Below are 17,500 nucleotides of genomic sequence, written 5' to 3' on the forward strand. Positions count from 1 at the left end.
CATGACGTCCAGCAGCCATGTTGGTGTCCCAAACTAATCCTGTGGGAGTTGAACTCTTTTCTTATGCAAATGATTTCTTTTGTTCCAATAAATTTGCATAGATGCAAGCCACGTGAGTGAATACTCTCTATGAAATTCAACCTTAGTTTGGTTTCCTATAGTTGCATCTAGGGTGTTTGCCTTCTTATCTCCAAGGGAAATATGTGCAGCAGACAGTGCTGCACACCCGCTTCCCCCTTAGAAACCTTGATTTCTTCAAAGCTTCCTAGTGCAAGATCATTAGTTTCAGTCTTTCCTGTGTAGTTTTTTAAGTCTTACCAAAAAAACTACAGTTAACACAGTTGTCTAGTTAAATACTGCTGATCCCTGACAAGAAAGTGAATGTTTTGAAACAGACACTTATCCTTGAGGTCCTTGAAAGAGAGTTGGCATGTAAAGTTAAGAAATGTCTTACCAAGGACCAGCTTCGAAGCACACTACTGTACACTGGCCTAGACACTGTCAGAGGATTCCATCGAAACAGAATTGACATCCTGAACCAGCTGAACATGATTTCAGTGTCTTCTGTTGCTGCAGATTTTCTGTAAACCAGAAAAGTGTACTCCTTGAAATGTCAGCATTCTTCCTTCCTTTCAACTTTAATATTTGACAGTGAGTTGTACTCAACATTTATTAACAACATTTTTGTCCTCATTGACTTTTATCTCTCCTTACGAGTTGTGTGGTAGATATACTTTTTAATACTTCTTGATATTCGATATTCTCTTGTTTGTGCTCTTCTGTCATCTATTTTTGTCTTCCCAGCTAAGCAAAATAAAATACATAATTTAAACATTAATGCCCAGAGGACTAGCCTGTGCCACAGACAGAACTAAACTTCTGGTTAAGTCCCCCTATGAGACAGCACTGAAATCCTGGTTGTGGGCACCCCCTGGCCCACCTGTAAACTAGCACTTGCATATGTGCTATGATTGGCCTGTTAAAAATACCATTATTGAAGGGAATATCGAAACACATTTGGATTGGGAGCCCAGAATATTGGCACGGCTTTGCAGATGTTACTAACTGGCAATAGATTATGTCTGCAACACAGGCTACACTGACAACCAGACTTACAGTGTAGGTTTTAAATATATATTGTTTATACATTCAAAAGTAAGTTTATATTCAAGTCTTTAAAAATACACAAAATTCATTTTTTATACCTTAGATAATCGTCAAATAAAATAAGGTGCAGTACAGCATTATGAATGACCCTAACTGAAACTTATTAATAATTCATAAAATGCAATTTACATCAAGAAATACAAGTATTAATTACCAAGCCAAAATATGTGTTTTGCTGCAGGAAAAACTTATACATTTCTTCTAACGTGTCCTAAAGTAACTAGACCTCTTATTGAGTCTCATATTACACCTCTAGTGATCCCTCCAGAACTTCAAACCTCTAAAACAGTTAAACCAGCATTTTGTTTTTTAACTTTATAAATTTCACTGATTACATATTACTAATTAATTACATAACTATAATCACTGTAAGTCGTAGTATGTTTTTTTTTTAGCTTTAAAGGTCAAGAACCAATCAACACATGTTCGGGAGCGTTCTTGATTTCTCTCAGATAATGACAAATTGGTCTACTTTTGGGCTTAACTCTTGTCCTAAACATAAATCTTCAAAGGCTAAAAAATCTTTAAATGCTAAAACTCCAACACTAACCTTCCAGAAGCTCCCAACATGTGACCGTTTCGAAATCAGTTGAGTAGAGCTTTCAGCAACTTTACGTCAACTGGCAAAGCCTTCCAGCTGTTAACACTGTAACTGTGACCATAGGTTTTTTCTCCACGGTACTTCGCTCAGGATAGGGTATTTTGATTGATGACTTCGGTGAATCAGAAGATGCAAAAGCTAAAATCTTGAGTGACGCTCGATTAGACACAGAGAAAGACTCACCATTACATTGCTCAAACCGTACAGTCGAGAAGAGCTTTGAGTAACTTTACGACGAGTGATAAAGCCTTCCAGCAATCAACACTTTAAACTGTGACTATCAGCTTTTTCTCCATTCTGTTCCACTCAGGATAGGCTATTTTGTTTGACAATCTCGGTAAATCAGAAGCTACAACAGCCAACCCTTTGAGCGGACACTCGTTTTGAAACAGCGAAAGACTCGCCATGACAGGACAGTTGGGTAGAGCTTTCAGCAACTTTACGTCCAGTGATAACGCCTTCAAGCAGTTGACACTTTAAACTATGACCACCGGCGTTTTGCCCATTCCATTCCGCTCAGGATAGGCAATTTTGATTGATGACTTCGATGAATCAGAAGCCGCAAAAGCCAAACTCTTGAGTGACGCTCGATTACAAAGAGCGAAAGACTCGCCATGACATCCCTCAAAACCATGCAGTTGAGTAGAAGTTTTTGCAACTTTACGGGGCGTGATACAGCCTTCCAGCTGTGAACACTTTAAACTGTGGCCATCGGCGTTTTTTCCATTCTTTTCCGCTCAGGAAATTATATTTTGTTTGATGACTTCTCTAAATCAGACGCCGCAAAAGCCGCAAAACGTTAACGACACTCGTTTTAAAACATCTCAAGACTCGCCATGACATTCCCCGCAGTTGCATGTTATTTATCGTTAAAATAATACTAAAACTTCTTTGTTTGGTCATGAAATTTGCTTGAAAGGCCGGCTAGATACCTTCTCAACATTCTCGGCATTCAAGATACATAATTCCGTTAGCCTGTGGGTAAAAATAACGAGAAAACCAAATGGCATCGGGCGTCCATCTTGGTGCTTCGCGCGAAAACAGAGCAGCAACTCTGCAACCGGATGTGATGTCATAAATCGGTGGATCATAGGTACACGAAACACACGAAACAAGTACCGAACGCTATTGGAGTCGTGGCCCCCCCCCCCCCCCCCCCCCCCTGGTTCTTACATAAATAGTAATTAGAACAAATTTAGGTTATTTAGGACCTTAAAGGTCAAATGAACCAAAAAATTGAAATATTTTCTTTCGTCGCTTTACCTTCACCAAACACAAAAAAGTACCATCCTAAGTGAGATTTGGGTAAAGATTTTTCTTCCCAAGCCTTTATAGAAAGATAAAAGATCAAAATCCGAGCATTTCCGAAGGCTTCACGAAAACGTTTCTGAAATGGCCGCGTGATAGACTGGAGACTACGTGACGTCAATGTTGGTCTTTCAGGGCGGAAAAAACGTTGTGCGCAAGCTTCTGCGCATCCCTTATCGCCTGCGTTTGTTTGTCTCGTTCTATGAGAGTTCTGACTGAGACTGAATGAAATACACGAGGTGCGAACGTTTGCTCCTCGTAAAGGCGTTTTTTTTTTGTTTTTGTTGTTGTTGTTGTTTTTTCGTCACTTGAAAATTACTTTGGATTCAGAACAACTAATGTTAGAGTAAAAACAGATCATTCCGTCAGTCTGAGGAGGAATAAAACGTTTTGAACATTTCAAAAGAGGTTTGTATTTTTCTGATAATTGTGCATTCGATTTGTGAATTGATTTTGTGTCCAGTGCTTCGCCTTCTTTCGCCGGGCTGAATTAAAACCGGCTTGTATTCTGTTATTAGTAGTTACGGTTAGTTTTTTTATATGCCCAGATTCATTTATGTTTGCAGAACCAGCTCTATCCTTGTCTTATGTAAAAGAACCGTAATGCTAACGCTTGCGAGTGAACAAACTTGAGCGCTTAAAACTTCCTCGGAACTATAGAAGGCTAGCAAGCTTATTCGAGAAGAACAGACTACTTCGATCACTTTTCTGTTGCTCAAGTAATAATAGTCAGAGTTTTTTTTTTCTTTTTTCATTTTTAATTACGTGGTTTTGTTTTCTTTCTGTACGCAAATTTTCCTTTTCACTCGCTGTGAAGTAGCTGAGAACGACAACTGCTACCCTGCTAGCAGAGGCGCTTCGATCTTTCCTAGATAAGTCGGGAAAGAGGAAGATCGAAGGAGACTCTGTTCGCAGGGTAGACAACTGCCGGCAGTGACTTCAAAACAATTAACTCTTTGCCCGTAAACAATTGCTGGAGCTGGATTTGACTGAAGCGAGCAAAACAAACCCTTATGTGCAGTTTTCTGTACTTTCTAATCATTCAGTTTGCTGAGTTTAATTTGCTTGAATAAAGACCCTCGCATGGACCAGTTTTTAAATATAGCTAAATGGTGAATCATGGCTTGGGTGCGAAGCTTGCAACTGATCTTTTGCTTTTAAGATCTTTAGGTAGGTTATTTCGCACAGAAAATTCACTTCTTCATTGTCAGCGGGTATAAGTGCCTTAAGCCTTACTTTTTTTTGAATGGAAATTTGTTGTTTTGCAACCTTATCACTGAAGCTTTTTTTAGTTCACTTAAGGTGTTTCGATACAGTTTTTCAGAGGCCATACCGATATTTTTCAATCGCCTTAAAAGTGTTTTATTCCTTGTCCGATCACCATAAAATTTTCACCGGTAATTGGCGTTGGATTGAAATTTGTAAAATGTAGTTTTAAGTAAAATCGATATTACTATGACAACAATAAACAAACAAAATGGAAATTGATAAAAGCCGAATTTTGCGCAATCTAGACCCGCTACTAAAAATCCAACACTAGGATCTTACAGTTTGGTGATTAGCAAATAACCTCCGCGAGAAGTAAAAAATTCTGTATGTTTGAATTCAAATAAAACGTAAATATATTTCAAACCTCGTATTTTCAATAGCCGAGATAAATTATTTAATAAAAAAGTTCAAAATAACTTAAGTTAATCTTAAGTAGCGTCGGAATGTTGCTAAACATCATATTTCGATACTAGGAAAGTTTGGTGTATTTTCGTTCTTGCGTTCTTGAAAAAAAACCTGCTTTCTCAACACCTGTCTAAGCGCAACTTTATTTTAAATCTTGACTTTTAGCGCTTCTTTGTAGATCTCTGAAACTACTCGAACGAATTTTTTTTAAATCAAATCCCATAATCTTCATAATGTATGTAATAATGTCTGAAACGTTCATTAAGATTGATTCACTCTAACACCTTGAAATTTCAAGACGAACCTAGCCTACGAGCTGGTCAAAAATCTGCGTTACAAATTCACTGTTTTGACGTTATGGTAATGTTTGCTAATTAATGCGCACGGTACATACCTCCATGACCAGTACATTTCAGTGTGACAGAATATTTCGTAAAAAATTAAGCCGCATGTTTTTCTTCTTCGGTTGGTGTTTTCAAAATGCCTGCGGTAAGAAAGTATTTGCAAAGGAAAAGGCAACAGTTTGCCAGAAATATTGCTAGTCGTCATGATAAGTTTGTTGAAGAAAAAAACAGGAAGGTGACATCAGGAGAAACAAAAAGTTATCAAATACTGGAATACAGAAGAAGGTGCTTACGAGCCCTCGGAGCTAAGCGTTGGAAGAAAGCCGGGCCAAGAAGCTCACAACAACCATCGAGCCAAGAGAGCATGGAACTTCGCTCTGCACGTTCTCAAACTTTACCAGAATTAGACGAAAATTACATCGTTAATCTAAAATTATTAGGTGAAGGATTAAGGCAGTGCCAAAAGTGCCATGCTGGACCATTATCACTCGACGACATATGCAAGACACCCATGCGTATAGGACTTGGTGTGGTTTTGCATGTTAAGTGCAAGGATTGCAAAGAAGAGAACAAGATCAAGCCATACCATTCTCACAGAACGGGGAGACGAGGCCCTAAAACAGTCACATTGAATTCAAGGGCAGCATTGGCAATGATTCACACTGGTCAGGGGCACAGTCACCTGAAAGCCGATTTATCTATACTTGGGGTTGGCGCAATGACCGGTGCGACATTCAAAGCAAGGGATCGTGAAGTTGGATCAGCCATTGAGAGTGTCTGTCAGGAAAGTTGCGCACGTTACAGGGCGAAGGAGAAGGCAGAATCTGACATGGTAGACAGCAATGGGGACGCACTTATATCAGTGGCATATGACGGGGCGTGGCAGAAGCGCGGAAAGGCACGAGATTCGATAACAGGGTTTGGGACAGTGATTGGAGAGTCCACCGGAAAAGTTCTTGACTATGGCGTCAGATCTACACGTTGCCGCAAATGTGAGATTGCTGGTGAATCAAACGCAGTGTCGCATAACTGCAGAAAAAATCACAGCGGCTCTTCAAAGTCTATGGAGCCTGAAATAGCGGTGGCATGCTTCAACAATGCTACAAATCATGGTCTTAAGTATTCTTCTCACACCGGTGACGAAGACGCAACAACGGAAAGTCATGTCAAATGTCGAGTTAATTACGAGACGGCGAAGAAAACGGACAAAAACCATGCAACCAGGACACTGGGAAGTCGGTTGTACAGTGCACAAAAGACTGTTAAGGGTCTCACTTCCGTAATTATTAATTATTTTCTAAAGTTGTTTGCATATTGCATTTCAACTAAACAAGGAGAACCAGAGAAGATAAAGCAAGGGCTAAACTCCTTGGTGTGCCACGCATTTGGCGATCATTGCAAATGTGACGTAAGCTGGTGTGGCGCTCTCAAAGATCCGTCCAACTACAAGTTTAAAGATTTGCCAGGAGGAAGCCGTTGTCAGATGAAAACCTTCGAGCTGCAATAGAAAGTGCGGTAAAACCATTTCAAACAGACGAATGGTGTGAAAAGCTTGCGAATTGTGGCTCAAGCCAGGCAAATGAATGTATTAATGGAATCGTAGGAACTAAGGTTCCCAAAATAAGACACTACGGAAGTTCAGAGAGCCTAAATTTCCGTGTGGCGTCAGGGGTGTGTCAGTTCAATGAGGGCTATGGATATCTGACCCAGACCACGAAAGCCCTTGGATTAGAAGAGTCAAAGGTAACCTCAGTGTTTGTATCAAGGCAATCGAAAAAGCGAAAGAGGGAACAAGAACGTAAAAAGGAACCCGGGGTGAAGAGAAGGAGGAAGGAACTGAAGAAGATGAAAATTAGAAAGAAGGAACGACTAGAAGGAAACGAGGGAAGCACGTATGGAACTGATATTGGAGTAACTGAAGAGGGAAAGACTGTGACGAAAGGGATTATCGATGGGTTACAGAAAAGTATGTCGCAACGGGAGATAGACGAGATATGCAGTAACCTTGATATTTAATCCTCGTCAAGAGAGTCTAAGACAGTTGAAAAAGACGGCATGTTCTCCTATTTTTCCGTCGACCTGGAGACGACAAGCTTGAAACGCGACAGTGAAATAATACAAATCGCTTGTGTTTCTGTTGCAGATAATCATTCTTCTTTCAGTACCTACGCTGTTCCCGACAATAACGTATCGGCTCATGCAACAAAAGTGAATTAACTGTCCACTACTTACTCTGGTGGAAAGAAGGTCCTTCTTAAAGGCAACGTCGTAGTTTCTGACATTTCCGAAGAACAAGCCGTTCATAATTTTGTTACATTTTTAGAACAAATAAAGAAGGCATCGAGTGGCTCCACAATGGTGCTCATTGCCCCCAACGGGGATGGTTTTGACTTCCCAGTTTTAGTTAATTCATTGGCAAAGCATTTCCTTCTTCAGAGGTTAGAAGATCTGGGAGTTCTTTTCTTAGACAGTTTGAAAGTCCTTGCGAGTTTAAATAAGTTAAAAGGAAAAGGCAAAGAAAGCCGAAGCTTGAGTCTTCCGAGTTTGTATAATAGCCTCTTCGCTACAGACTTCGATGCGCATGATGCGCTTGGGGATTGTAAGGCCTTGTCAGAGGTTTTGTTAGCTGTGATTCCTGGTGAGAATTTCGTGAAATATGGCAATCTACGTACCGTGGAAGAGGTGAAAAATGACATTTCCAAACGATCTGTTATACGCAGGACAGTAATTTCCCTTCAAGATCTGCCTGTCTCTAAGGGAATAAAAGAAAAGTTGGCGAAGGCAGGAATTGGTCTACAGCAACTCAATGAAGTATTTGCTGAACATGGAACAAGAGGACTTTTGAGTCTTTTGGCAATTCCACCAAATGGATTAAAGGCTCCACGTGTAACAAAGAACAAAAACATCCTCACAAGAATAATCAATTTCTTTGAGAACAGACGTCAATAAGAGCCTTACTAGTAACTGTTTCCTTTTTTTGTTTCGTTTCCTTTGCATGTAGTTTTAGAGGAACGTCAAACAAAGGGTGAAAAATTGAGAAGTCAAAAGCGAAAATGTTATCATCTAATGAGATGCAATAAAATTCACACTGAAATGTACTGGTCTTGGAGGTATGTACCATGCGCATTAATTAGAAAACATTAGCATAACGTCAAAACAGTGAATTTGTAACGCAGATTTTTGACCAGCTCGTAGGCTAGGTTCGTCTTGAAATTTCAAGGTGTTAGAGTGAATCAATCTTAATGAACGTTTCAGACATTATTACACACATCATGAAGATTATGGGATTTGATTTTAAAAGAATTCGTTCGAGTAGTTTCAGAGATATACAAAAAAGCGCTAAAAGTCAAGATTTAGAATATAGTTGCGCTTAGACAGGTGTTGAGAAAGCAGGTTGGTTTTTTAAGATTGCAAGAATGAAAATACACCAAACTTTCCTAGCATCGAAATATGATATTAAGCAACATTCTGAAGCAACTCAAGATTAACTTAAGTTATTTTAAACTTTTTTATTAAATAATTTATCACGGCTATTGAAAATACGAGGTTTGAAATATATTTACGTTTTATTTGAATTCAAACATACAGAATTTTTTACTTCTCGCGGAGGTTATTTGCTAAACACCAAACTTTAAGATCCTAGTGTTGGATTTTTAGTAGCGGGTCTAGATTGCACAAAATTCGGCTTTTATCAATTTCCATTTTGTTTGTTTATTGTTGTCATAGTAATATCGATTTTACTTAAAACTACATTTTTACAAATTTCAATCCAACGCCAATTGCTGGTGAAAATTTTATAGTGATCGGACGAGAAAAAAAACACTTTTAAGGTGATTGAAAAATATCGGTATGGCCTCTGAAAAAATGTATCGCAACACCTTAAGCTGAATTTTATGCATGATGGAATTGTTCTTTGCTTGTCGCCTCGCTTTGCGGGCTTAAAGTGGCGTCTATGGTCCTTAAAGTGACCATTAAATCATATACATAACCGGAGAGAAGTTTTGCAGTAATGTAACTTCAACTTTGTTTGAAGGAAATCTTACTTGGTTTTTGAGAAGTGTTATGCATTGTTCAATTTGACAACACAAAGCAAACTTTATCTGCGCGAATTTAACGATCAAGTTTAAAATCTGTAGTTGCTTTGAAACTGATTTTGGGGAAGATTTTACTAGATAAAGATTAACTCTTTTTTTCTGCCAACATATCAACGCCAAAACTTCTACATTGAGGATTTTGTTTATATTTTAGTGCTCTGCGAAGCACAAGTGTCCAATCGAGCGTGGGTTTTAAAATATCAGCTCGAGTGCGACAAAGTTCAAAAACTTCAAACACATTTTGAGCAAGCGTGAATTTCTTTGGGCAAATCAATATACAAAGATATTTTGTTTTTGTGTCCACAGTGGAGCTCCGGACCTTATATATCCAGAGACTTCCTTATATGAACACATTTTGTGAATACATCTTGAAAAAAATCGGACCTACGCACGCACATTTCCAGTACAGCGCAAGGAAATTAATGCCGTCGTTAAAGTCCGTTTTACCATGATGTATTCTTCGAGAAAATTAAATAATAAGAAGGTTATAACCACAGCTTGCAACTTTTGAAGACAAATTGCCTGTTCTTTCCAGGTTTATGGTCGCACAAACCACTTCTGCGCCAAGTCGACTCGAAAAACTCTGTTTTGAATTTCCCGCTTTTTTTCACCTGACCAACATTGACGTCACAAGCTGTTTTTTCCGACAATTTTTCCGACCGCTCTACGGAGATAAGGGCCAAAAAACAGCAATTTTTAATTGCGAATATCTCGGAGATGCTTGCTTCAATTGAACTAAAGTGAAAAATGTCGAAACTTTGGTTCATTTGACCTTTAAATAGATTCTTTTTTTCTGAAGAAAGAAGTATATTGTAGCTTAGAGTATTTAGTGGTATTCAGCTTATTCCTTATCTGAATAACATTACATAATTTGTAGTTGGAGTGAGGATACTGAATGTGCCCCCTTGCGGGAGGCAATTCTCACTCGCCCTACTAGCCCTGCGTAGACCTGATCAAGACGCGTATACTGTACGCGTTTGGTGGTGTTATATTTTCTACGCTGAGTTTATAGCTCTTTCTAAACCAAGTATAAAATATAAAAAAACACTCGTTTCGGCTTTCAATAAATGGAAAATTCATGGTGAAAAAGCAGGGAGCCCTTCCCCTCAGAAGCCGGTCCAACTACAAGGGGAATAGGACCATAGTGCCCTTCTAAGAGATTCGTCGGCCATTTTGTCTTTTTTTCGACATAAACGCGATTCATTTTTGGATTAGGCCACAGGCAGCCCAATAAGAAGGGACTAGTTGTTCTCTAAATGTTTTATATGAAACCGTTTCAAAAATATGGGATTACCCATTGTCTACATCTAAGCCATCAAAAAATTCTCGTACCAGCGTCACGAAAATGTCCACTCGTTTTACAACGAAAGAAAACTACACCATTACGAGCCGATTACTAGTTACTCAGATTACTGATTTTAAGGAAACGGCAAATTAGCAGAGAGAAAACTTTCTCCCTTAGCCGCCATTTTTTTCGTTTGTGGTTAAGTCCGCGCAGGCCAGTTTTTCTTCCAAGAAAATCATAGTTCTAAAAATAAAAGAAAACGAGAAGGGTTTGAGTCAAAGTTATAGCACAAATGAAGGTTCCGGGTAATCAGTTCCTGAGAGCATCAAATCATCACAGGCACATCAACAGCATTTACAATTTATTTAACTCTGTACATTATATAATTTTTCTCTTTGTTGAGGAAGACTTCTCTTCATGCAATTTGGAGCCATTTTGGTTTTTTCTCTTGAGAGGCGATGGTGAATCAGTGAACAGTGTTATAGTTTTTCTTTTTCTTGGTGATGCTGTGTCACTGTAAGATGAGTTGTTCTGTGACTCTTGCCTCTTCACAGCCTTGGTGAAAGGGTTTTCTTTGAAACAAAGAGACAAAATGTCAAGTCCCTTTCAGACAAATGCGACATTTTCGCAGCATTTGTGCTGTTACCAGGGGCGTAGCCAGCTTTTGGACTAGTTGTAGGCCTGGCTGACTTTCATTTCCACATATCCTGAAAATTGCACGCATGACTAGTTAATGCACTGACCTCACCAACACTTTAAGATCTCAAGCTTTTTAGCTCACCCCAACAACGCATAATTTATTACAAGCGGAAGAGTGAGCAAACCAAAAATTTGTAAGCCTCGGCCTACAGGTCTAAGAGCTGTCTATGCCCCTGGTTACAACATTTCTTTGTTGTCAAAATGTTAACCCTTTAAACCCTAATACCCACATACAAATTCTCTGCACTGATCTCCATACATTTCCTTACAAAATCAGTTGAGAGAATTCGATGAAAGATCAAACCATTTTCTCTCTGTGGATCATTTTACCAGTTCCCACAACCTTTCCTCATAATTATTTATTGATGCTGTTGGGAGAAAATGGATGTTGATAACTCTCGGGACTTCAAGGGTTAAACAAGTTTGTTATACTGTACTTGAAAAGAGGAATGTAGTGTTTGGCTGCAAATAATATTCTGCTCATGCGTAAAGGAAACCTTGTTTTCTCCTTCTTGCCATCGCTCTTGCGTGAAAATGGCAGATCGCTTGGCTTCCCAAGGATATTCATTAAAAAAACAAACTCGGTGATCGAATGATAAAACAATTATTGAACTCGGTTATCGCAGAATATCGTGATTTGTCATTGTCTCTCATGCCACAGACAAATCACATTGCTCAACCTCGTCCAATAATTGTTAATTATTTTGCAAGCTATTCTCGCTGATCGTTGCGGATCACCTTTTAGCTTTGTGTTGGAGAAACTTTGCGGATTCTTGCTCCCTCTCCTCCCTCCCCGCTGTCATGTCTAGGTGCGCAGGTAAGTGTGTCACTTGATAAGTATCTCTTCCACTGAGTATTTTTCTCAGTGTGACGGTGCCAGTTAGCAGCTGCTCGCAAGGGTGGTTCCCGCTTCCAGGGTTGCCTGGTTACCTCTTTGCCTTATTTTTGGCATTTGGCCTCCCCCGCTAACCTTTTAGGCACCAGTTCCCAAGCTCATCAATTGGCGATGACTTTAATGCACTTCATCTTGTCAATGGAACCTTGTGACTGTTTCAACCAGCATAATCTCGGCATTTCAGGACATTCTCTCAACCAACATTGTAACAATATTTCAAAAGTTTAACACAGTACCCAGGGGAAAGCTTACATAGAGTTCTGTTGCTGAGGCCTTCAAACACTGACTCTTTCCAAGACAAAATCTTTTCATTTTTGCTTCAGTGTTTAAAACAAAAACCCTTATAATAAGATGAGGAGCACTTGTACACCATGCACATGCATAAAATCTTGTGAATAAAGTACAGACTGACACCCACCCTGACTATCATGGCTGTCCAGCAGCAGTTCCAGGCCAAAGAAGGGGTTGTTCCACCCCCACCACCACTCCTTCAGGAGTCCTTGTTTGTTCTCGAATTATGAAAACATTCCCTCAAAATACATTGCGAGAATGTGGTGAGGAGTTGAAAAGAACTTTACGAAAAGTAAGACCACTTTATAATCTTGTACAAACAGCCACTAAGAGTTCTATAACCAAACTTCCTTCCCCGAGAAAAACTTTGTTGAGATAAACTTAGGGTGCTTTCTATTTGTCAGAGCTGACCGGCCAGACCATTCTCATCATAATGAGAATTTCACTTATAATCTAAACTACATCCAGATCTATCAAATCCTAAATATTAGGCACGAAGGAGATGGTTTTTCAGCAAAAACTCTTGGAAAAAGTTTATTTAATTTACAAAATGACTGGTCTGGTCATGGTTTGGCCGGCCATTTCTGACTTTTGGAAAGCACCCTCACTGTTGATGTTGCTGAGATAAGATTCAAATTATGTCAAACTTTAATGTTGACATGGTGGCAAGCAGCCACTTTTTAAAGATTAATGATGATGTCAACTCAAATAAAATTATAGTAACCATACTTTTCCCGAGGAGCCATCTTGCTGCATCAGCTTTGTGTTGGGCCAGTTGCCAGTCAGTCTCTGACACTTGATATTTGGAAGGTACCAGATCCTGACGAAAGTGATATTGTGGCCACCAATCAGATCGGTCGTTCCAAAGCTCCCCCAAACTATTCTTCTCATGTGTGGCAAAATACATGTGAAGAGTCTCAGCAAATGCTTCCCAATCTTTGATACTCTGCCGACAAGCTGCATGGTCGAGCTTTATGAAAAAAGCTGCCAGTGCATCAAGAAGTCCTTTTGATTGATCTGCAGAGTCGAAGAATAAAAATACATCTAGAAACCCACTTAATTCAGAAGTTAAGGGACAAGGTGTCCATATTCAGTAGGCTCAAGAAAATTTCTTTTTCAGGCACAAATAAGCAACAGAACAATGAAATGTCTAAGCTTAAAATTGAACACAAACTGAAAAAACTCTCTTTCATTTGAATAGTTTCACTGTAAAATTTATGTTTGGTCAGTACTTTTGACGCAATAAACTGACCATTTGAAATGGTTTGTGACTAAAAATTGCTCATGGTTAATACAGGTTCCATTAACTTTATTCAAGGACTTTTCCAGGACTTAAAAACAAAATTCAAAGAATTCATTTTCTCAGGCCCTCACATTATTGTCTCACAAAATATTGCATTTGCACAGTGATGACAAAAAAAAATACCTGTAAGTGCAAATAGCATACTAAAGCTAAAGGATAGCAGCTATTTCAGAGCTGAATAAAATAATTTCACGCTTGAAGCTACAGCTGTAAAAAAAACTATATATCCCTCATGGTTTTGTAGGCTTAGAGGGGGGCTGAAGAATACACTTAATTCGATACTTTGAGTAAAAAACACCAAATTGTCCTTATACAGAAAGTTTTTCATTGTTCAAGACTTCAGGACCCTGTTGTTGCCACTATGAAGCAGATGGTCCAAATTTCTACAATTTTCTCTGTGAAATAGTTCTGCCACCCAAATTTATCACTAAAAGCATTTCTTGATTGCCAAAACAACCACAAATCAACAGCCTAGGCTAGCTTGATGACATTATATTTCGGACACCAAGAGATACAAAGAAATATGGCCACCTGGTGTTTTTGCTTGCTGTTGGATCTACCCACGTTCAACACGCGATGCAAATTTTGACAAAATTACAAATGTTCACTACGCCTTATGGCCTTGGTTTTGTGAGGAATTACAGTGCTGAGCAATAAACAGTGTCAAGTTGTGAAAAAGTCGTCCATGGAAATAAATCACTGAGGTGTGAATTACAGTACCTCACAATAAATATAAAAGGGAAAACAGAAAATATGCACAAACTTCTTGAGGGAATGATCAAAAAATCATCCCTGAGTTTAGGAGCCAGAACCACAAGTCCTCCTCAAAAAAGATGCATCATTTTGGTCAGTACAGGTCTCATCTTCTTACAGTTTTTACCCACCAGTCTCATGCATCTTAAGCTTGATGTACTCCTCACTCAGTTCACTTGTTGGATCAATATGAAGTAAGCCCTCCAGCACATTACAAAGTTCTAGTCTGTCTGTTTTTTCCTCTTTGAGGAAGTAATACAAATACCTTAAAATAACAATGTAATTTATCATGGTCAGAAAAGTGTGATCTTGTTGCTAAGAAAGAAGTTGAGTGTAACAAAATAAGTAAAATAATATTAATGTTTTTCTCACACACCACTGGGGGCCTGTGTAGTGGTCACGTGACCAAAAGGCAGGCAGTTGCTTTTGTTGTGTCTGCCATTACTGACCTTCCCACCCACCCACCCTAAGATTTCAGTTTTGCAGGCTGTTGGTGCCCCACTTTTCTAAGGGGTGTGTTATGTGTACATTTTTATGAATATTTTGGAATAAAGGTCAGGCTGCGGCGGAGGGCTTGGCATGGCTACCAGTGGTGTGTGAGAAAGCCATACTATAGGCTGAAATGCCACTATAAGTTTATTGACTTAATTCATATACTTCCACATTCTATAGCTTTAACAATGTTTTCAAAGGCCAGGGATGCAAATACTATATAAGATGACTATTAAATAGGGTAAACAGGTAGACCATTATAGGGGTATCTTTGCAATAACTTATTATGATGTGCTCCACTTCAGCATATTACAAACATTGTAAGGTCTTTTAACATAATTAAATCAAACGTGAACAGGTGAAAGTAATAACAGCAAATGATCAAAGGGAACCACAAGGACATACATGTATGTCAGATTATGCAGGCACTGCATAACAAGGAACTACACTGTAAGTCCAACAATGACCAACTGGGGTGGGGGCCAAGACCTGGCCTCTGTATATGTTGTGGTTCAATTTCATCCCAAGGTTAAATTTTCTTTCCCTTATTTAAACTAATTATAAATCATACAATACCATACCCAAGAACCAAGAGAAATAAAATTTTAAACCAAGGATAAAATTGAAACACAACATATACACAAGGGCATACTTAGGAATAGTGACTTGACGGATGATCAAATCACTAAAACAATGAAGATCAAAATTCACCAGTCCAATCTAATGGCTTAACGAAGACTGACTAAAAGTACAAGTAGTTGATATATACATGTACAGTACACCTCAAGTGAAATACCATCCCACGTGACTATAGTTATATCCATAAAATATGACTTGTACATTGTGAGTACATTCATATATTTAACTGTATATATCCACTAGGATGAGCAACAAAAACTATTTTTTCTAGACATTAACAGTGCTCCTGTGAGATCACATGTACCTGTGAGCATTAGGATTTTCTGGATTTTTTTCCTTGTATCTGAGTAAGACCTTCCTAGCTTCATCATCTTTGTTATAATATTTCAACATCTCAATTTGTCGTGTTACAAAAATATCCCACACTCCACTGTGTTCCACTAGACCAGCAAACAAAAGTAATGCCTGTTTTCCATGGAAATCCATCTGTCGCTTAAGGTTTGTTAAAGATGCACTGTCAGAAATGTGACTCATTTCTTCAATATCTTCCCCCTCTACATCCCTCTTCTCCAACTGGATTCTGCTTTTTTTCCATGAGAGATAAGCAAAGAGTCCTGAGTACGCTCTAAGAAGAGGACATGACGAGAATGATTTATGTGAAAGCTTTGAAGTTAACAGCTCCTGTGCTTCTGTAATATCTGCATTTTGCTTCACCAAAAACATAGCAAAGTCCAACAAGAGTTCCTTTTGAAATGGAACACAAATCACAAACATATTCTTGATGAACTGATTCATGTGGGCGTAGCTTCCTGGTTGGTTATGCATCAATACCTCACATCCAGTCTAAAGAAAGAAGGGCGTGTCATAATACACTAAAACCTTCATTAAGTGGCTTTACTTGGAAAAGAGGCAGTTACAGGATGACACTTAATACAGGTTCTATTGACAATGACTTACAGACAACTTTGTCTGCCAGGACTATAGTGACTAACTGGGGTGGAGGACTAACAGAGTTAGTAGCACAGGGCTGTCGCTAAAATTTGGGCCGGATACAGGCCATTAATAGGAAGGGAATTGTACAGCTTGAAAATTCTTTTAGTTCTTTTTTCCTTTTGTTCCCTATAAGAGTAGCTGGGGCGCATTTCATAGTAGTTTACACGGTACGATTCGTAACAATGATTTTCAGCGCAACACATTGTTGCAATGTTGGAAAATGCTGTACCTTTTTCAAACAATCTCGTAACACTGTTGCAACGCTGTGTTGTGCTAAAAATCGTTGTTGCGAGTCGTCTGGTGTAACATTACCTTTAGTGACAGCCCTGGTAGAGTGCTTGACTGCCGAGCAGGAGGTTGTGGGTTCAAACCCTGGGGTCGGACCAATACTCAGGGTCTTAAAGCAACTGGGAAATGAAGGTTCTGCCTTTGCCCTGCAAACAGCTAGACTTTGTGTGGCTGAGATGACCACGTAAAATGGTGTTTCTTTTTCCAGGAGGAGACATAAGACTCGTGTCCTCAACACACCATTTCTGAGTCGCCCATAGCCTCTGTTTCAAGGCGAGACTAAGTGCAAAGCCATTGATATTAACATGCCTTTTTATTCTCATGCAAATAAAAATCATTTTCAAAAGAAAGATTTTGTACTTTGACTTGTTTTGAAAGTGAAAGTTTTTGGAACTCAGAATTGGCCTATTAGGACTGTTGTGCTAAATACATTGACACTCAAAGTGTTTCTTTTTTTAACTGGTGGTTAAATAGAAAAATAACTGTATGATGTGTACATGTACATGAACGATGTTCAGAATTTTAAACATTATAAAATTAACTTGGAATCACCAGTCTCTTAATTTTTCAACCATCTTGATAAAATGTTTATGGAAGCCAACAAGGTGGCAAAAGTACATGTGTAAGTTACAGTTATGAATTTACAATAAAATGGGACACATCTAGGATTAAAA

At 38.8% G+C, this 17,500-nt stretch overlaps 3 protein-coding genes across 4 annotated transcripts in view; 2 read left to right on the forward strand and 1 right to left on the reverse strand.

Annotated features, from left to right (window-relative positions):
• Positions 1–17,500, forward strand: part of LOC140946419 (uncharacterized) — a 126,474-nt gene that overhangs the window by 85,693 nt on the left and 23,281 nt on the right. The window lies entirely within an intron of this gene.
• On the forward strand, positions 5,124–8,043 carry LOC140945196 (uncharacterized). Its single transcript, XM_073394249.1, has 3 exons — positions 5,124–6,572; positions 6,629–7,060; positions 7,418–8,043. Exons 1-3 carry the CDS (start codon positions 5,231–5,233, stop codon positions 8,041–8,043), a joined length of 2,400 nt encoding a protein of 799 aa, XP_073250350.1. The 5' UTR covers positions 5,124–5,230.
• Positions 10,771–17,500, reverse strand: part of LOC140946420 (TATA box-binding protein-associated factor RNA polymerase I subunit A-like) — a 7,961-nt gene continuing 1,231 nt past the window's right edge. Inside the window, exons 3-6 of one of the 2 annotated variants that reach the window (XM_073395536.1) lie at positions 15,850–16,388; positions 14,546–14,679; positions 13,088–13,375; positions 10,771–11,045 (exon numbers count right to left, since the gene is read on the reverse strand). In XM_073395536.1, the coding sequence (XP_073251637.1) occupies positions 10,852–11,045; positions 13,088–13,375; positions 14,546–14,679; positions 15,850–16,388 (1,155 nt within the window). In that variant the 3' untranslated portion in view covers positions 10,771–10,851. Of the gene's footprint in view, positions 11,046–11,848; positions 12,220–13,087; positions 13,376–14,545; positions 14,680–15,849; positions 16,389–17,500 lie in introns of those variants that run through there. The other variant, XM_073395537.1, reaches the window with a different exon arrangement.

Source organism: Porites lutea, chromosome 8, assembly GCF_958299795.1.
Source record: "Porites lutea chromosome 8, jaPorLute2.1, whole genome shotgun sequence".
NCBI classification, from domain to species: Eukaryota; Metazoa; Cnidaria; class Anthozoa; order Scleractinia; family Poritidae; genus Porites; species Porites lutea.